Genomic DNA, 19,340 nt, shown 5'->3' on the forward strand with positions numbered 1-19,340 from the left:
GCTGGGGAGAGGGCTTGGGCATCCTGTCCTGGACGGCAGGAGTGGTGTTTGCCCCACGCTCAGGCAGGTGGGGCGTGGCCTGCAGGCTGAACCCCAGCTCCTCCACAGGGAGATGGAAAGACAAGAAGAAAGTTCCAGCCCCAGGCGAGGTCTCCACCGGGCCTCCCACTCCAGTCCCCAGCCTGCCCGGATACACACTCACTGGCTGGAGTGGGTGGGAGTGGCCGAGGGCCTCCTTGGGATCTTCCTGGGAGCCTTCAGAAGCTGGCTGAGCCGCTGGAGGTCCCGTTTCAGCTCGCACATGTCCACCGAGGCATTGTGGGAGGCCTTGTGGGGAGGATCTGGGGGGACAGACACACCTAAGGCTATTGATTGAGGTCCCTGCCACACTCATGAGCCTCTCAATCCTCCCACTACTCCGAGAGCTTCATTCCCATTTTATGGAAGGAAAAACGGAGGCTCTACTAGGTGGGATGGGCTCCCCATTCACTCAGAGAGGCTGCCGGCCAGCCAGGAACCTCCAGCCACCCCCGCCGAGTGACATGGGGCACCCCCACCCAGGGGCCCTGCTGACTACACACAGGAACTGGGAGGGACCGTGCCAGGGTCCCTTCAAGAGGGATTGTGGGGGGGCCTCATGTGGTGGCTCTGGGGACTCCATACCCGCAGCCTCCCCGACGCCAGGTTCTAGGCCCTGCGCCTGGGTCCCCTGCACCCCAGGGCTGCAGACTTGGATGGTCAAACGGGGATGGGCACATGTTGAGGGGTGGGGGGCCTGTGCCTCTCCGTGCCTCAGTTTCCCCCTCTGTGAAATGGGGACAAACATCCTCTGGCTCCTGAGAGCCAGTCCCTTCTTTCCATTCGCTCTGTTCCCATACTGTTCAGACTCCATCTTCCTTCACCTGGGCCTTTCCCGCAGCCTCCGGATGGGATTCGGCCCCCTCCCCCCTCACCGCTCCCTTCCCGCAGATCTCCCGAAGCACACCTTGGATCACACTCTCCCCTCCTCTGGCACCTTCAGTGGCTCCCCACTGCCTGTGAACGAAGCCCGCGCTCCATGAACGGACCTCAGAGCCTGTCCGTTTCCCAGCCTGCTTTGCGCTCTTCTGCCTTCCCTGCCTCAGGGCCTTTGCACAAGCTGTTCCTGCCTAGCTTACCGTGGAAGGAGAAGGTGAAGCCGACAGCACTGGGCAGGCTGGTGTTCTGGGGCCTCCACCAGGAGCTGACAGAGGTGGCAAGCATCCGGGGGCCCTGGGCCAGGATCGGCTCCTGGCCCTGGAAACACAGGAGGCCGGAGGCTTGGTCACTCAGCAGGAAGTCGTTCTTGCCGTAGAGCAGGTGCAATTCCCCAGCGTGGCGGTTCCAGGAGAGGCAGAAATGGTAGAGGCCCCTGGGGTCGGGGAAGAAGTGGGAAGCCCCGGGGACTCCAGGGAAGGGGGCGTGGACTGTGAGGGCCTCCTCTGAGTTCTCGATGGAGATGCGCAGCTGTGTCCACCGCTCATAACGGAGGCTGCTCTTCTGCGTCTGGTTCCGCTGGCCGCAGAAGCGGAAGTCCTCCCGGAAGCCCCCAGCCTGGGCACCTGAGGAGGCAGACACTGCAGATGGGACTCTGGGGCAGGGGCCATGGAAGGGGCAGGCCCGGGGACCAGAACACAGGGGCCCAGTATCTGGGACCCACACACATTTCAAAGGTCAGTACTTCAAAGGGCCTACATAAATGTGAGTGACCTTGCTCAAAAATCATTGGCTTCAAAATATGAAAAGAAGAAACTCAAAAGTCATCATTTCTAAGGCAAAGCATTTTTAAATAGCAACCGGGTATCTGATGAGGCCGTGCTGCTATAGACAGGTTTGGGGCATCGCACAAGGAAGCTATGGCTCCAGAGTGAGTGGGGGGGAAACCCAGTCCGTGATCCCCACCCCAGGCTGTGCATCGGGAAACTACATCTGCCAGAGAAAAGGGGGTGCCCTCCCTGGCCGGTGTGGCTCAGTTGGCTGGGGGTTGTCCTGTGTGCCGAAAAGTAGCTGGTTCCATTCCCAGTCCGCTCACATGCCTGGGTTGCAGGCTCAGTGCCCGGTAGGGGGCATGCAGGAGGCAGCCGATCGATGTTTCTCTCTTCTCCATTTCTCTCTCTAAAAATCAATAAACTATTCTTTAAAAAAAAAGGGGGGGGGGGGGACCTTCCTCTTTTCTCAAAGGTACCATCTACTTGCTAAGCTGTGTCTACAGGTCTGTGCCTGCCCAAGGGCTTAGGGGTGCACTGGCCGCTGGCCTAGGCATGGGGGCCTTTGAGGCCAGTCCCAGCCGTCCCAGGAAAGCCTACCTTGAACCAGGAGCAGCAGACCCAGTAGCAGCGGCCCCGTCTGCACCTGCACTGGGGCAGCCATCTTCCGCCTCAGGAGTCACCCTGGGAAGTCGCTGCCTGAAAGACAGCAGGGATGTTAGCCAGGGGCCTGACCCACGGGGAGGCTGAGCCAGCCCTGCAGAGGGGAGGCCGTGTAGCACGGGGGGGTGTGAGGTGGGGAGGCAAGTGTGGAAAGAGCCCGCGGACCCCCCCAAACCTGCCAGAAGCTGAGTATCAAGAGGCTGTGGCTGGCCCCGCTGGTATGGTTCAATGGATGAGCATCGACCTATGAACCAGGAGGTCAGGGTTCGATTCCCAGTCAGGGCACATGCCCGGGTTACAGGCTCGATCCCCAGTGTGGGACATGCAGGAGGCAGCCGGTCCATGATTCTCTCTCATCATTGATGTTTCTCTCTCTCTCTCCCTTCCTCTCTGAAATCAATAAAAAAAAATTTATTTTTTTTGTAAAAAAGAGGCTGTGGCTGACCAGAGCCCGGCCAAGTTCAAGCCCTGGCTGCACCTCTTGCTTGCCACAGGACCCTGTAGAAGTCACAGAAAATGGGGCCCTCTGGACCCAGCAGGGCAAGGCTAGGGTCATCTTTGCTAGGATCTGGTGGGGAAGGCTCCACAGCGCCACCTGGAGGCGACTCAGGAGAAAGGGGGCTCTCAGAGTCCTCCCCAGGAACCTCACCATCCCCATCCCCAACACCCAGCTCAGAGGACACCTCCTCCAGGAAGCCTTCCTCAAATCCCTCGGCGGTCCTGGCCTCCTTTGGTTCCCACCACTGACCAGGGCGCCCTTTACTAGCCTCCCAGGAGGTGCAGGATGGTGCACGCCCTCCTCCGCCCGCCAGGGAGCTCCCTCCCAATCCATCTCTGTGGACAGCGGAGAGCAGGGAGGTGGGGTGAACAAGTGAAAGAAGAGTGAAGAATCAGCGCGTCCATGGCGCCCTCTACAGGGGCCAGAGGGAAGGGCGCTTCCCATCGTGACCACCAGGGGGAGCCAGTTTCCAGGGCTCTGGGTATCTGGAACCGCTGTGAGACTGTCCCAATCTGAAAGGGAGACACTCAACCTTACGGCTCAAGTCGGGGGTGGCCTAACTACCCTCACCTCCACCTCCACCCTGGGGCGGAGGGGACACTTCTGACCCACCATGGCCTCTATTAGCTGAGCACCTACTCTCTGCCAGCCTGTGCTGGCCCACCCCACCCTCGTACCTATATTAATCCTCTCCAACCCTGTGACGTGGGCCATACTGAGGTCCAGGGGGTTAAGTGACTTGCCCAGAAGCCAGGAGTTCTTCCTGCCTGGTCAGAACTGCGGTGCCTGGCAGAGAACCTGTGTGCCTGGCACGCATAGAGAGATGCCAGGTGGCTTGGTCTTTGCCGCTGCCATTTGGCCCTCTAACCAAGTTGGGTGGTGCCAGACGCAGACAGAAACCCTCATCCTGTGGGGAACTGCATATGGTCATGGTGACAGATGCAATCACCTGCCACAAGCCAGACGAAGGGAAGCCTGGCAACCTAGGGGCACGGGAGGAGTGAGCGTTTGGTAGAAACCAAGGAGGGCTTCCAGGAAGAGGTGGCATTTAAATGGCCTAGTTGAGGGTAGTGTTCAAGGGAGGTGTGACCCAGGCAAGAGCTCATTGTCTCCTGCTTGGGCCGTGCCTTCCTCGAACTAACCTGCCCCCTCAAGTTACAGCTAGTCTTCTACGTGTAATGGAACCCTAATTTCTTGGGCCTCATCAGTCCCATCATTGGTCAATCGGGCTCATCATCCTGCTCTGGTGGCATCACAGGACCCCTTAGAAGAAGGATGTGAAAGTGTTTTAGGGAACGGCCACTGTTTCCTAGGTTGTGATTTTTAAGGTTTCACTCTGTGGCCGCTCTGAACATTTTGACCCCTTTTGAAACTGCCTTCTGCCACCCAGACCAGAGGAAGGAAACGCAGCATCCAGGACAGAAATATGTCCCTCCTGGACCCCCTCCCCCTTTCCTTCTCCTCTCAGCCAGCCTCTGTCACTGTCTACCTCCGACTCCCTATCCAGATGCCACCTCTTCCAGGCAGCCTCCCTTGCTGTGACCTCTGCTTTATGCTGTGAACTCGTAGTTCGCACATCACTTTGAGAATGTGGCCCAAATTCTCCATGTTATGGCGTTTATTTTATTCTATTTTAAATGTAATCTTTATTGTTGAAAGTATTACAGCTGTCCCCTTGCCCCCCCCCCCATTGACCCCCTTTACCCCGACCACGTTATGGCTCTTAGATTTGAGGCCTAGAGAAGGCCAACGACTTCCTGACATCGCACAGCAGGCGAGGATGGAGCTGGCCGGCAGGCACGCATCTCTCTGGCACACTGACCTTCGAAGTGAGCGACCACTGTCCGTAGACTAGGTCCCAGGACAGGGTCGCCGTTCCCTCGCTGTAAATAGCACTAAAAATCAAGCCTACCTCAGCGGTCATTGCAAGAATTAAATGAGTTGATAGCCGTAAAGGATTTAGAAGAGGGCCATGTGTGCGGTAGAAGCCACCTGTGCCAGCTAAATATCTCTGTATATGCCCGGCCGGCGTGGCTCAGGGGTTGAGCATTGACATATGAACGAGGAGGTCACGGTTCGATTCTTGGTCAGGGCACATGCCCAGGTTGTGGGCTCGATCCCCAGTGGGGGGCGTGCAGGAGGCAGCAGACCCATGATTCGCTCTCATCATTGATGTTTCTAGCTCTCTCTCCCTCTCCTTCCTCTCTGACATCAATAAAAATGTATTAAATAAATATCTATCTCCCGGCTGTCACAGGCCCTTCCTGTGTCACCCCCTCCCCCGGGCCTCCCCACCCCACCCCCCACCCCTCCCGGCCCCATCCCGTGTCCGTGGCCTCCGCAGCACCGTGCCGGGAAATTCTCAGAGCGTGAAGCTTCCTTCCCGGAGCACAACGGGAAGACCGAAACCCCACCCAGAAAAGTCCCTCCTCCCAGCCGGACCCGAGGCTGGCCACAGGACCCGGGGGACGGGAGAGCGGACTGGGACAGGAGAAGACCCCAACCCAGATCGGGCAGGGGGAGGGCACGTCTGCCACCCCACGCTGCCCACTTGGCGGTACAGTCAGTTCCCATGATGCAGGCCGCACACTCCAGCACCTCCAGGATGCCCTGGTCCCCACCCCACGTGCCCCCACCTGGCTCAGCGGGAATGGGGGGGTCTGTGCTCTGCAGGCTGAACCCCATACCTGAACCTCCACATGGACCGCGTGGCCAGAACCTTGTCCCCGGTCTCTGGATCTGGGGACCCACAGAGCTGGACAGGCCTCGGCCATCAAATACTCATAGAGCCAAGCAACCGCTGGTCCCCAGGCCAGACCCTCGTCTACCCTCACACAGCACTGGCCAGGCTCGATGATAACAGCAGAGCACCCTCTACACTAGCCCATGAAATCCTCCGAGCCACCCTGTTAGGCTGGGCCTACTGCTTGGCCATTTTGCAGATGAGGAAACTGAGGCTAGGGAAGGGCTTTCTGTTCCATGATCACCACGGGGGAAGTCAAGACGGGGCCCTGGGTCTCGCTCTAGAGAACTCTTTGCAGACAAAGGTCCCGGGATGCACATGCCCTTGGCATGGAAGGTCCCCAAACAAAGGAGAGAAAGTGGGGGGCAGTAGAGGCAGTGCAGAGAACTCCAGCCTGGGAGAGAGGGTTTGGGGGCCGAGCCCCTCGGGGAGCCCCCACGCCCCAGCTCCCCTCCCAGAGCAGCTGTCCCTGACCTGAGGCTTTTCCCTAAACACACGCAGACAGCAGAACAGTTAGTCCCAGCCTGACACAAGGGGGGCCACCGTCACAGGGTCCCCCAGGATCCAGGCGGAGCAGCGGGTACCCCAGGCTTGTCTGGGCCAGGAGAGGGGCTCAGGCTCCGGCTCCAGCTCAGGCCCAGCCCTGCCCATCTCGCGGTGGGGGGCAAGGGGGGGGGGGGCATGGGCAGGAGACCCACAGCTCACTTTCTCCCCCGGGGTCTGAGTCACTTCCTCTGCCCACCGTGTCCAGCCACGAGTCACCGAGTCACCGCTAGCCCGGGCCCTGCTCCTGGAAAAGCCATTTCCTCAGAGGATGGAGGTGGAAGTTGAGTGGACAGGACCTGGCGGCCCTGGGGTGAAGCCTTCCCCGGCAGGCACCCCTCCAGGAGGATGCTGGGGGCCTGGTCCCTGCCCCTCTCCTCCTTCCCTATGCAGACACTGTGGCCCACACCCACCGCCTGTCCCTCTGCCTCCCGACCCCTGCGACACCTCCACTCATCTTTCGGGAGTCACTTCACACACACCCTCTGCTGGAAGCTCTACCCAACCCCCCATTCCCACCAGAATTCACTTCTCAACTCTTGGGGGGGGGTACCAATACCCAACCCCATTGTCACAGGTCACATCACAGGGGCCCAAACCTGCCCGTGGTGTGGGTCAGACCCCCCAAGGGAGTTGACTAAAATGCATTTTCACAGCCCCCCCTCCCCCTTCTCTCACCCCCTCCCCCCCTCCCCCTCACCCCCCACTCAGGTTAGGACCCAACGGGTCTGGGCTGGGACTGGGGAGCTGGCTTTAGCAAACATCCCTCCAGTCCCAGTGATCAACCCTTGCAGGCTTGGGACCACAGGGGGCAGGGGGGTGGGGGGTAGGGACAAGCCTGGGATCAAACCCAGAGCCCTGTTTTCTAGAGAAACTCCGAGAGGGGTGGGACCCAGCCCAGATCACTCCTCGAGTAAGTGGCAGAGCTGGGCCGGGGGCCAGCAGGCTGTGTCCAGGCGGAACCTCTTGTCACCCCGGTGGCGAGATGTGTCACTCTTTCTGGAACCTAGACGGGGCCTCCCAAGACAGCCGGCAGGAGGAGGCAGCCAAGGAGGGAGGGACCCCTTGTAGGGCTTCGGCATGAGCCTGGGGGGAGGACAGGGGGAGAGGATCCGGCCCCGCTGCCCTGCCCCAGCCTGGTCCTCAGCTGCTTCTAGGGGGGGAGGGAAGGGGGGCATAGTATCAGCAGCTGGCGGGTCCCCCTGAGCCCCCGGCAGAGGGTCTTGGGAGAAGGACAGGGAGAGGGTGGGTGAGGGCGAGGGTGAGACCTGGAGAGTGTAAGTGTGCCCGTGGATGGGCATGTGGGTGTGCGTGTGCACATGCGGGGAGCAGAGGGGAGAAAGGGAAAGAGGCTGCGAGTGGGGCGGGCTGGCCCTGAGGAGGAGCCTCCAGCTGGGACGGCAGTTAGGCCAGAACAGGGGGGACCCCTTGCAGGTGCTTCCTGGGGGTGGGGGGCTGAGAGGACCCTCCCCCGCGGTTTACAAACTATTTGATAAGTCAGCCTTACATAGAAACACCTGTACCCAGCGTGTCAAAGGAGGTGCCCCCTCACTCTGGTGGGACCCAGGGCCACACCCCACTCCCAGCCTAGCGCCCCCCCCCCCCCCAAGCCCAGGGCTCCTGGTAGCACAGCTCGCAGACACCCAGCCTCTCTCTCCTCCCTCTGTTCCCGCTCGCAAGTGGGGGGACCGAGGCCCCAGCTGGGTGACCACACAGGGCCTCCCGCCAGGAAGGGTGACCTGGCATTGCTGGGGCAGCACAGTGACTTCAGGTTTTAGGAATCTGTCTACAGTAAAGAGAAGAGAAATGAAGCGAGCAGCCTTCCTCGGAGACAGGCGGAGGCCAAAGGCTGGCGCACACACGGCCCAGGGCGAGCCTCGCCTGCCTGCAGCTACCTCCTCACGGCCGCCCGGCCCGGCCAAGTCCAGCTGGCCCGGCCCTGTGGGACCGGGAGGAGGGGGGCGCCCCTGCCAGTTGGAGACTCTGAGTTCTCCCAGGAGCCGGCTGCCCCCTGCAGCTGCTCTATCGGAACCGCAGCATTTGCTTAAAACCCCAGAGGGGCCAACATAGCCACCCACCCGGAGAGGAGCTGGGTTTGTGGGTTCCCACCTCCGAGCCTTTGCACTCGCGGGGATACCAGCCTCAAGACACGTCTGTGCAGGTCCCGATGCCCTGAGCCTCCAGCCTCCACATCCCCATCCTGGCAACCTTTGTACTCCAGCCACACGGCGCTGGACAGGACACCAGGTGGTGCCCTGATCAGTGCGCTCAGTGGTTAGAGCGTCAGCCCTCGCACCCGGGTCGCTCCATTCTAATCCTGGCCAAGGGCGCATACGTGGGCGGCAAGTCTGATCGCTGCCCCCCGCCGGGGTGCATGCAGGGGGCAGCCAATCGGTGTGTCTTTCACATCGATGTTTCTCTTTCTCTCTCTCTCCCCCCGCCCCCTTCCCTTCTATCTTCTCTAAAACTCAATGGAAAAAAATATCCTCACTCCTTGGATGAGGATAAAAAAAACGAACAACACTGGGTGGTGATGGGAGTGAATAGGGGTCTCCCTGGCACAGTGACAAGGACCCTGGAACCCCCGCAAGAGGAGGGGGGGGCAGCTCCCTCTGGGTCGGTGCTCAAATCGAGCTGGTGTTGGGCAAAGCGTGTCCACGGCTTCTCATTCAACCCTCACCGACTCTGGGCAGCACCTGCTACTGTGCCCCTGCTTCACAGAGAAGGAAACTGAGGTCCTAGAGGCTGAGCGATGCCCCAGACCTCACAGCAAGTGAAGAGCCACCAGGACTCCAGTCCACCCACCTCAAAAGCCGCACTTGCCGCCACGGTGGTCCCCGGGGTCCCTCCCCTCCTCTGGGGCTGTCCCCTGAGTTTACCCTGAGGGCACTTCCTCAGAAGGATTGCTTCCCAAGTTAGAGAAGGGATGCTGGCCCTGCCTGCTCTTGTCTGTTAGCACACGGAAGGTTCTGGTAAGTCCTGCAGGAAGGAAATCCACAGAGCCTGATGGGCCTTGGTTTCCCAGCTCATGTTACCATCCTTGTTTTTCTTTTCTTTTGCATGGATAACCATTACCCCCATGAAAATAAGCTCTCGGAAATCTTGCCACCACACGGATAGGAAGCCTGTATACACACACACACACACACACACACACACACACACCACACACACACCGATCCCGGCCTCCAGTGCCCGCTCCCCTCTGAGCGGTCCCCAAGGCCATTAGCCGGCACAAGATGGGCTGCAGGAGCCCTGTAGGCGGTGATGGTCCCCAGGGCCACTCATCATTATCCTTGACACTTCCAGGCAAGAGGCCCCCGGAGAGCCTGGGGTACACTCGGCCCCATCCCACCTCCCTCCGGCCAGCATCGCCAGCTCCTGGAGAAAGGGCACTGCCAGCCCAGTCCCCGGGTTGGCTCTTCCATTAAAGTCAACCACAGCCAGCTGGGCCCTCGCCTTACCTCAAGCAGCTGAGACACTTAGAATGTTGGAATGGACAGGGAGGGAGGGAGGGAGGGAGAAAGGGAGGGAGGGAGGGGAAGAAAGAGAAAAAGAAAGAGAGCATGAGGATGCAAGAACTTTGGGGAGCTGAGAAACAAAGCCTCTGAGAATTTTATGGTGGATTAAGGAGACCTAGATCCTAAGGGAGGAGGAGGAATTAAGAGGGTCCCCGATCCGGCCGAGCCTGGTGTGGGGCTGGGGACCGGATTCCTTCATGAGCAGTGCAGGGTCAGCTCCATGCTCTAGGCCAGCTCAGTCCACGGCCAAGTGGCCCCAGCCCTCCCCCCAAGGAGCCGCTGCGGCCGGACTCCATAAATCCCAGGGCACGCACCAGTCAGCACCTGCCCAGGAATGCCCACTCCCAGGCAGGGTGGCCAGAGCGAGCCACAACAGGTCCGGAACCAGCTCTGCGGCTACCTGTCCCTGGACCTTCGGGCCAGTCAGTCCCTCCGGGGCCTCCTCTGGCGAGTTCGTAGGTGCGATCCCGAGCCCCCGCCTGCCTTCTCAGCGGCCAGCGCCTCTGGAGCTTACGGGGAAGCGGGGCTCACCTCCAGCCGGCAGCCAGGGCGACGGTGCTGGGCGGCCTCCTCCTCCCTCCTGGCCAGGCTCCTCTGGGGAACCACAGTCGGATCTCAGCTGTCTGGCTCAGTTCCCCTTCCCCATCTGTGCTCCCACCGCACCCAAGGCCAGTGACGCCCCCCGCCCGCCCCCCCCCGCCCCCAGCTTCCTGGAGGCTGCCGTCCAGTGGCCCTGAGCTCCACAGAGCACCTGTCCTTGAAGCACAGGACCCTGGGTGTTCCCAAGGTCACCACCAGCCCTCCCTTTCTTTTCTCCTCCTCCAGTTCCCTGGCCCCTGGCTCAGGGGCAGACAGGACACCCAGCCAGGTGTCCTCCCCCACGAGGCCTGGGGGCCTGGGCCAGGCTCGGGCTCAAGTCCCAAGTCCTGGACACTGTGCCCAGAGCCCCCTCCAGGGAAGCGCAGACCAAGATCCCATCCAGCTCACGGAGCACACAGCACAGCCTCACCAGGTCCAGATTGTTTGCATACCCCCATGGGCAGGGTGCTCACTACCTGACATTCATTCAGCTCTTGGAAAATGCAAGGCTTGATCCTAAGCTCTCTACACAGCGAACACATTTAACGCTCCCCAAGCCCTTATGAGACAAGTGCCATTATACCCATTTAATAGATAAGGAAACTGAGGCCCCAGCTGGAGAGCACACAGCTAGCAAGAGGCGGAGCTGCGGCTCGACCTCAGGGCCCCTCCCCACTCAGGACTCATGCCCTGGATTTTGCTGCCCGTTTCCCCTGGATCTTACCTGGCTGTACAAAGCTCCTCTTTGAAATTCGCAATAAAAGAGGCTGTGCATTTCACAGTAAAAGATGGCAAAAAAATGTGTTTCATTGGGGTTAGTTTAATAGCTCCCAGGGCCCTGGTGCTGGGGCTGTCAGAACCCCTGGTGACCTGTCCCAGCTCCGCCCCTATGCTCTGCCCTCTGCGGGTCTCGACCTCCTGAGGCTTGGCTTTGACCCTGGGCTGAGACCCAGGGATGGAAAATTTCAGCTGGAGTGTGACTGAGGGGAGGGGTGCAGTTGTGAAGATCTCACCCCGAACCACTTCCTCCCTGTTCTGGGGGGTGTTAAATACACCGAGTCCCCTTACAGCAACTTCTATGATCCCCACCCCCCGCCCTTATGCCATCCCAGCCCCACCCCCACCCCACCCACCAGCTACACTATCAGTGTTGGGGAGAAGAGGGAGGAGGGAAGGGGGAATGGAGGAAAAAAGAGAAAGAGGGGGAGTGGGGAAGGGGTGGGGGAAGGGAGGGAAATGGAGGGGTGTAAGGAAGAGAAGGGAGAGGAGAAAGATAGAAGGGAGGGGAGGGGTGAAGAAGGGAAAGGAAAGAGGGGGTGGGAAGTGGTTTGGGGAAGGAGAGGGGAGCAGGACCCGGAGTGAGAGGGAGGAGGGAGGAGAGAAGAGGGAGGAGGTTGCAGGAAGGATCCTACCTGGACTCCTCCCGGGAATCAAGTGGACTGTAAATACGGAAAGAGCTTGGAGCGAGCCAAGGGCTCACCTTGTTGGCAGGCACAGCCGCTGGGGTGCTGGGCCAGCTTCTCCGTCCAAGAGGCCAGAGGAGGACCGCAGCCCCTGCCCCCTCACCCTCATGGAGCTTCAAACAAAGGGGGTAGCATGGGAAGCCAGGCTGCAAGCCGCCAGAGCCCGCCAGCCAGCGCGGGAGAAGGGGCGCAGGTGACAGCAGCCCCTGGCAACCGTTCCCTGGCAACCGTTGGCAGCTTCAGCAACTACGTCACTGCCCGGCTCCGACCCAACATGGCGCAGGCCCCCTAACTTGTCTCCTACCCAAGTCCCCAACTCACTCAGATGCTGGCCAGGCCAGGCTGGGAGCTGGCGGGAAGAAGGGCAGGGTTTAAGAAAGCAGGTTATGGAGAACACTTGCCTAAGTTTGTCAACATTCACTTCAAACCCAAATCTTTTTAGAACCCAGTGGGGGGCTAACCCTGTGACCAAAAATGCCTACTGTCAGCTGCATTTGGCTCTGGAAGCTCCAGTCTGTGGCCTTGGCCTCAACCCAGGCTGGACACTTCTCTAAACCTCACCACGGGCTGCCATGAGTGTAGAATGTGCACCATCCTTTTCCGGAAGCTTCTTACGGAGCCACTTCCTCCAGGAAGCCTTCCCAGATTGCCGCAGCCCAGCAGGAACCTTCCTTCTGAATGAGCGCTGGGTTGGGGATTCTCCTTGTGTTTTCCCCCTGAGCTCTCTGGGAGCCAAGAGGGGGTCAGACCCTCCCCTCTGTGTCCCAGAGTAAGTACCAGTCCTGGGAGGGAGGAGAACAGAGGCCACGCTTCTGAAACTCCACCTGTGTGAAAGCCACTACACTGAGCACGTTGGAGGTCCATTTCCACCACTCGGCAAAAGTCAGCCCTGCCGAACCCATCTTACAGATGGGGAAACAGAGGCTCAGGGAGGTGCTGTGACTCGCTCAAGGCCACCTAGCCAGTAAGAGAGGGGTATGGAATTCAAGCCAAGATCTCCCCGGAGACATGAAGACATGAAGACGCAATGTCCATCTGAGGCTTGACTAATCCAGTGACGTGCAAACTTTATTTGATCACCTTTGTGACAGGGAGCTCACTTCCTCCCCAGAGGGCACACCCCTTTGACCTCTAAAAAGTCCCACTGAGTCAAAAGGAAAAGAAAATCAGAGCCATGGGGTGGCCCGCTTGTGCCAGACGGGGCACAGAGGAGAACAAGGGCTGTCTCCACCGAGGCCTTGGGCGCCAGACCAACAGCCGGCTCGGAAGACAGGGAGGGGTGCTCAGGGGGCTAAGGGCCCAGATCTCAGCCAAGCACCTCCGAGCACCCTCCCAGCGCCAGCGGGAAAACCCCTTGGCCATCGAGCCCCAAGGGAACAGAGGGGATGCGGGATGATTTCTGGCAGAGGTCATGGGAAAGACAGCAGGGGCTTGGGGCCATGAGGCCGGAGCGGCCACGCACCCCCCTCCCCTGTACCTTGCCCCCCCACCCCCACCCCGTGGCCCAGAGCCAGGAGGCCTGCCTGGGTCAGGAGGCAGCTATTGTCTTGCTGCTGGCCCAGAGCTGGGTCCCATTCACGCACTATTTTTGGCCCCCGGAGGAAGCGGAAGAGAAAGCAAAGAAAGGAGCTGCTGTTCTCGGTAGAACCTTGTCCTGGAAAACATTCCAGGGCCTGCTGGGCCGGGAGGCAGTGGCTGTGGGCTCCAGAGGCCCTGTGCTTAAAGGGGCTGGAGGGGCTGCGGCTCCGGGGAGCCAGGGAGGGCACCCATGGGCACCCCTGGCCTTTTACACACACTTCTGCTCACGAACCAGCAACACAGAGAAACCGAGATGCAGCATCGAGGTCCCACCCCCAGTCACTAGGCTCTTGTAATAACAGAAATACCTACAAGAGCCCGGCCGGCGTGGCTCAGGGGTTTGAGCGTTGACCTATGAACCAGGAGCTCACGGTTCAATTCCCTGTCAGGGCACATGCCCAGGTTGGGGGCTCGATCCCCAGTGTGGGGCGTGCAGGAGGCAGCCGATCCATGATTCTCTCCCATCACTGATGTTTCTCTCTCTATCTCTCCCTTCCTCTCTCTGAAATCAGTAAAAAAAAATTTTTTAAATAATAACAAATAAAAGTACTTACAATAGCTCCTAGCTCCTTGCAGCCCAGAGCCAAGTCTCTGCCAAAGAGATGAACGATCCCCACTTAACAACCACAACGCGGCCGACCAGCGCGGAGGTGGGGGCCAAAATATGAGGCCCGTTTCTGAAGTCACAGAACCGGCTCGGGGCAGCATGACTGCCCAAGTAACAAGCTAGAGAACCACTCTACTCCCTCCTCCAAGTGCCACCCACCCTCTGGGCACTCGCCAGCTCCAGCATGCCAACCTTCCTATCCTCGGGGAGGCGGACATGCAGGACCAAGAGGCCCACGAATAGGGGCCCATCCCCTCCCCCTACGGTCCCATGCCGCCTGGACAGCAGTGACTGCAGCTGCCCATCTGGCTCCCCAAACAGGTTGGGGAGCAGAGGCGGGGCTCCCAGGCATGCTGGCACCTGCAGCAGGGTCTCCGGAGGGAGCAATGCCATCCCCTGCCCCTGGTCCTGGCCATGGGGGCTGCACCTGGGCCCAGCTCCCCCTCCCCAGTCCAGGCACCAGGACCTGAGCATGCTCGACTCCCAGCCGGAAGCTGGAGAGCAGACACCGCCCGTCTGGTTTGGGATGTGCTCGCAGGTGGCAGAGCCCAGGCGGGTGCGGGTGCGGCAGGCTCCGTCACGGGGACAAAGGATAAGTACAGCTTTGAGAAAACCACAAGAGGATTCCTTCCGGCCCCGCCCACCGCCACCGCTCTCCAAGGCAAGGTCACAGTGCAGGTGGGTGGAGGGGGGAGTCCCTCGAGGTTAGGGACGCCCCTGCCCAGGTGCAGGCCCCTTGGATAGGGAGAGCGAGGGGCCGCATCAGCTCCCTGCTGGTTTAGGAGGTGGGTGGCCTGCCTGCCCCACGCCTCCCTCACACCCTCCAGCCTCACTCCGGCCCACGCCCCTGAGGCCCTGACTCCCTCTGGGCTTCCCATCCAGCTCTCTGAGCCATTAGCGGCCGAGTAGGAGCCCTGGGAGATGCCATCGGGGGCACTAATGGTGAAGTCCGGGCACGGTGACAGGCAAGGCCACGGAGGGCTTCGCCACCTGCCCACGAACACTGGCCGATGCTGCGAGAGTGGCCGGGGCACTGCCAGGGACGTAACCCCCGGGAAGAGTGTGGGAGTGGGTGCCTCTCCCCGAGGGCCGGAGAAACTCAGGGCTGAAGGGGTCACGAAGAACCCCACATGTGCCCAAGTTCCCTCTGCAACTTCCCTGCCACACTTCACACCTGCAGGGATGAGAGAGCATCACGGAACTCACTGCCCCGATTGAGAATTCCACGGTGGTGTCGTGGGGAAAAGGTCCGGGCTGGGAGGCAGGAGACCCGGGTTTAGGCCCCCGGACCCTCTGACTGGCCCGGGGACCCGGAACCTGCTTCCCCATCTGTGCCATGAGGATAAAAATGCAAATCTCTGAGGACTAACAGCACCTGGGACTGAATGAGCATCTTTGTTGGTCATGGAGGCGGATGCCCCAGGCGGAGGGGGCTGGGTCTGAGTTGCCCCAAGGGTCTGACACAGGCCCCGATGGTGACACAGCCAGAGAAGCAGTGGGCAGAGGGCGCTGGGCCAGGCGTGACTCACTGCCCCAGGGCCCCTGAGGTTCACCCCGCGCATTTGTCACCCACAAGGCAGGTGGGTCTGGGCAGTTGTCCCCCCGACACAGGGTCAGTCACACCCTGAGGGCCAGACTTGGCCAGGGAGCCAGAGGGGTCAGCCACCCAGTGCAGCCCCAGGGGCCACGGGAACTCAGCCCAGCGGACACACACGGACACATGACCACAGAACGCTGCCCCAGGAAACCAGCACCCCTTGAACTCACGCCTCCCCTGCAGGCCAGGACAGTGGCCAAGCCGGTCAGGCCTTGGGGCTCAGGCAGCAGGAGAGAGTCCCAGGGCTGGGCAACAGCCTGGAGCCATAAGGCCGATCAAGACCTCAATGGGTGAGAGCGCTCAGGGCCGCGGGTTCCTGGTGCCTTTCCAGTGACGGATGGAAGGACAGGCCATGGCTCCCCGGTGCACTCACCGCTGCTCCTAACAGAGCGCTGGGCTGGCCTGGGCAGTGGCAGTGACCGTGTCGCTGTGGTGTGCCAGGCACCATCCTCAGCACCCAGGACCTAGTGGCTCACGAAACCCTCTCAAGGTGCCGTTACCATCCTCATCTCAAAGAGGAGGAAAACGAGGCACAGAGAGGCTAGGACACCTGTCCAAGTTCACACAGCGGATGGAGCTGGGACAGAACCAAGCCGCCCCGAGCTCGCCCCGCCTGGTGCAGCCTCTCCCAGGGAACAGCTGAGCTGGGCAACCGAGGAGCCGAGGTCTGGGACATGGGGGAAGGCTCTTCTGCTCGGAGTCCCTACAGCATGTGGCTGTCACAGTTAATCCTAGTGGAGTTTAGGTCTCTCCACCCCCATTGCACAGCCTAAGGGATTGTAAGGCACTTGCTCAAGGTCACTTTTCATACACACACACACACACACACACACACACACACACACTCGCATATATACACATATACATATATATGCATTATTGATTTCAGAGAGGAAGGGAGAGGAGAGAGAGAGAAACATCAATGATGAGAGAGAATCATTGATCAGCTGCCTCCTGCACGCCCCCACACTGGGATCAAGCTTGCAACCCAGGCATGTGCCCTGACCGGGAATCGAACTGTGACCTCCTGGTTCAGAGGTCAATACTCAACCACTGAACCAGGCCAACCAGGCTCAAGGTCACTTTTCAAGGATTTGAACTTAGTTCTAACTCAACCACCCGACAGCTTCAAAGACAAAGCCTTCAGCTGAGTAAGTCCGCTCTGGGCTGTGACTTATCGCCCCAAATTCCAGCAACAACCCTGCCCGGGGCGGCACCGGCGTCCCTGTGTGCAGGTAAGGACAGGGAGGCCCAGGAGGCTGGGAGGGTGGGCAGCAGTCCGCAAGCCCTGCTGACCCCGGGGGCCTAGAGCGGTAAGGCCAGCGCTTCCCGGGGAGGAAGGCCAAGTACTGCCGAGGACAGGAGGGGAGGGACCGAGAGAAGGCCGAGGCGGCTGGCCTCCCACTGCTGCTCACTCGGAGGTCGGCTAAGTGGCCCTGAGCCTGGGGAGCCGCATGAGCCATTAGCTGCAGAACTGCAGCCTTTCAGGGACTGGAGCTGGGCTGGCTTCCGGGCAGCGAGGCCCCCACCCCAAGGCCGGCTCCCTCTAATGCAGAGGCCGCCCCGCTCTGCCGGCTCCTCCGGGGCTCGGCTTTGATCTCTGCCTGGAGATCACTGCCAAGCTCACCACAAACCGCCTGAGCCGTATCAGCCCAGGAACATGTGCCCACCCACAGGCCTCCCCACCAAAGCTCAAGTCAGGCTCGGGGGCCGAGGGGGGCTTCCCGAAGCCCAGGTGGCCCCAGCTCTCCTAGGTGGGAGGCCAGGGAAAGTCCCTGAGCTATTATAAGATATCCCGGGCCTCCATGCGCCCATCTGGCCATGGGGAGACCGTGGTAAGGCTAGCATCTCTGCGGGCCACAGCAAGCCCATCGTCCTCACAACAGCTCCCAGGCAGATACTTTCCAGGTGAGGAAACGGAGGCAGGCGCCCAAGTTCACACACCCAGAGAGGAACAAAGCCAGGCTCTCCCCAAGCAAACGGCCTTGCTCTCTCTGTGGGTCCTGGAGGATGTGGGCAGCAGCAGGGATGGGGTTCGAGACAAGGGCACCCAGCACAGACCTGGCCTGGCCCAGGAGCCCCCTCCCCCCCGAGGGGCCAGGAGAGCTCAGTGGACAAGAGCCCAGACTCTAGAGCCACCAACACGAGAGGTCACCCACAGGTGAGCCTCCTGCGCCTCAGTGTCCTCGTCTCTAGGTGGCTCCGCACCAACACCTGCTTCGTAGGAAGAAAGGTGCGTGCGGAGCACTGAGCCCCGGGGACCAGGCTCTGAGGGCCGGAGGGGTGCCAGGGCAGGCTGGGACCGAGCAGGGGTCAGGAACTATGTGCCACGCTCCTCCCCAACCTGGGGTCCCTCTGCCCAGCTGCCCAGGCCTGACCCCAGAATCCAAAGGGCTCCCCAGAACCTCAGGGGCTCCCGGGGGGGCATGAGACAGAGGGGGAGGGCAGCGCTGCAGAGGCAGAGCCAGCCAGAACCCGCTGAACCCGCCCCACCCACCCCGCCCACCCTGTGTGAGAGGCCCCTTTGTGCCAACCCTGCTCCCTCCCCTCCGCCCCTGCCATCTGCCTGTCCCCAGGGGTCCCGGTCCCCCAGCTGCCAGGTCTGCTCACGTGATGCCCCCATCTGCTATGAGTCAGAAGGAGGGGTCTGCAGGGCCCCTCGTTGGCACTGGGGGTGCAGAGCCTGCTAAGCTCTGGGGGGGGGGTGGTATTGGATTTGGGACTCTATTGTCACCTTCCCCTCACGCCCCCACCCGCTCTGCCCCTGACTCTTCACCCGTGCCATGTGGGAGCCCACCCTCACCCCTGAAACGGGCACAGCTCCCACCACCCACACACTGTCCCCCCAGCACGCACCGTGAGCCCCACACCACACACCCGGCCCTCCCCGTCCTGCTAGCCGGCCCTGTGTGCAGAGCTGCGCAAGTCCCCCCACCATCCCCTCCCCGCAGGGCAGAGCAGAGCTGCCCACCTGGCGCCCAGCCACCAGGACATGCCCCGTGCCAGGTCCCCAGTGCCACCGCCTGCCCCATTCCCCCAGGCCCTCACTATTTCTACACCTTTCCCCACGCAGTTTCCTCTGCCAGAAATCGCCCCCCCCCCCCCCACACACACACACTTAAACCCTCTCTCCCTCCTTACCAGTCCCCAAGCCCAGCCCCGCGTCCTCCGCTGAGCCCCAGGCTCCGAGGCAGCAGCTCCCTCTGCCCCCTCCAGCTTATCTCACTCCTCAGCCTCAGAGCCCAACTGTCCTGTTTGTGTCCCTGACAAGGTGTGGGTGTCCCAGCCAGGCGACTGGCCCCTGCCCCGTGGCCCAGGGCAGCAACAGTGCAGGCTGCCTGGCCGGGCCTCTCCCCCACAGACCCTGCCTGGGGGGGTGTCCCCCATGACCGGACACCTCAGAGCCACAGGTGCGGGCAGCTATCACCTCATACGCCCATTTAGCAGCTGCAGCAACTGAGCCCCAGAGAGAGAGGCAAGGCAAGGAGGCACGTGCTGCTATGACCACAGTGGGTCTCTTTCTCACAGTCCCTAAAGCTAACGCGGTCAGGTCTGACCCCAGGAGCCAGTCTCACCTCTGCCAGCCTCAGTTCTGCGACCCAACTCAACAGCCAGCAGCGGCTCTCACAGACCGACGGCTCTCACAGGCTCTCACAGACGGACGGATGACACTTCCCACTCAGGCTCCACCTCAAGGAACCAACCCTCTGCCCTCAGGGTCCCCACAGGCCCCTGGGACTGGCCCATGACTGTAAGACACCTATTCATCCCATTCACTGCCACGTCCCCCACCCCTAGCAGAGTACCCGGCACACAGTAGGTG

General features: G+C 61.0%; 2 protein-coding genes across 6 annotated transcripts in view; one reads left to right on the top strand and one right to left on the bottom strand.

Moving 5' to 3' along the window:
- Window positions 1-19,340, top strand: part of KIFC3 (kinesin family member C3) — a 268,780-nt gene that overhangs the window by 109,148 nt on the left and 140,292 nt on the right. The gene's annotated exons all lie outside the window — the stretch shown is intronic.
- ADGRG1 (adhesion G protein-coupled receptor G1) overlaps window positions 1-19,340 on the bottom strand; it is a 34,523-nt gene that overhangs the window by 6,411 nt on the left and 8,772 nt on the right. For 2 of the 5 annotated variants that reach the window (XM_070399121.1, XM_070399120.1), the window contains exons 2-4: window positions 2,325-2,423; window positions 1,158-1,580; window positions 203-341 (exon numbers count right to left, since the gene is read on the bottom strand). In XM_070399121.1, coding sequence (XP_070255222.1) covers window positions 203-341; window positions 1,158-1,580; window positions 2,325-2,388 — 626 coding nt within the window. In that variant the 5' untranslated portion in view covers window positions 2,389-2,423. Of the gene's footprint in view, window positions 1-202; window positions 342-1,157; window positions 1,581-2,324; window positions 2,424-10,224; window positions 10,296-11,684; window positions 11,728-19,092; window positions 19,319-19,340 lie in introns of those variants that run through there. The other 3 variants (XM_070399124.1, XM_070399123.1, XM_070399122.1) reach the window with 3 other exon arrangements.

The sequence above is a fragment of the Myotis yumanensis genome, unplaced genomic scaffold (genome assembly GCF_028538775.1).
Source record: "Myotis yumanensis isolate MYYU_CA2020_CCGP unplaced genomic scaffold, mMyoYum1.0.hap1 SCAF_18, whole genome shotgun sequence".
Lineage (NCBI taxonomy): Eukaryota > Metazoa > Chordata > Mammalia > Chiroptera > Vespertilionidae > Myotis > Myotis yumanensis.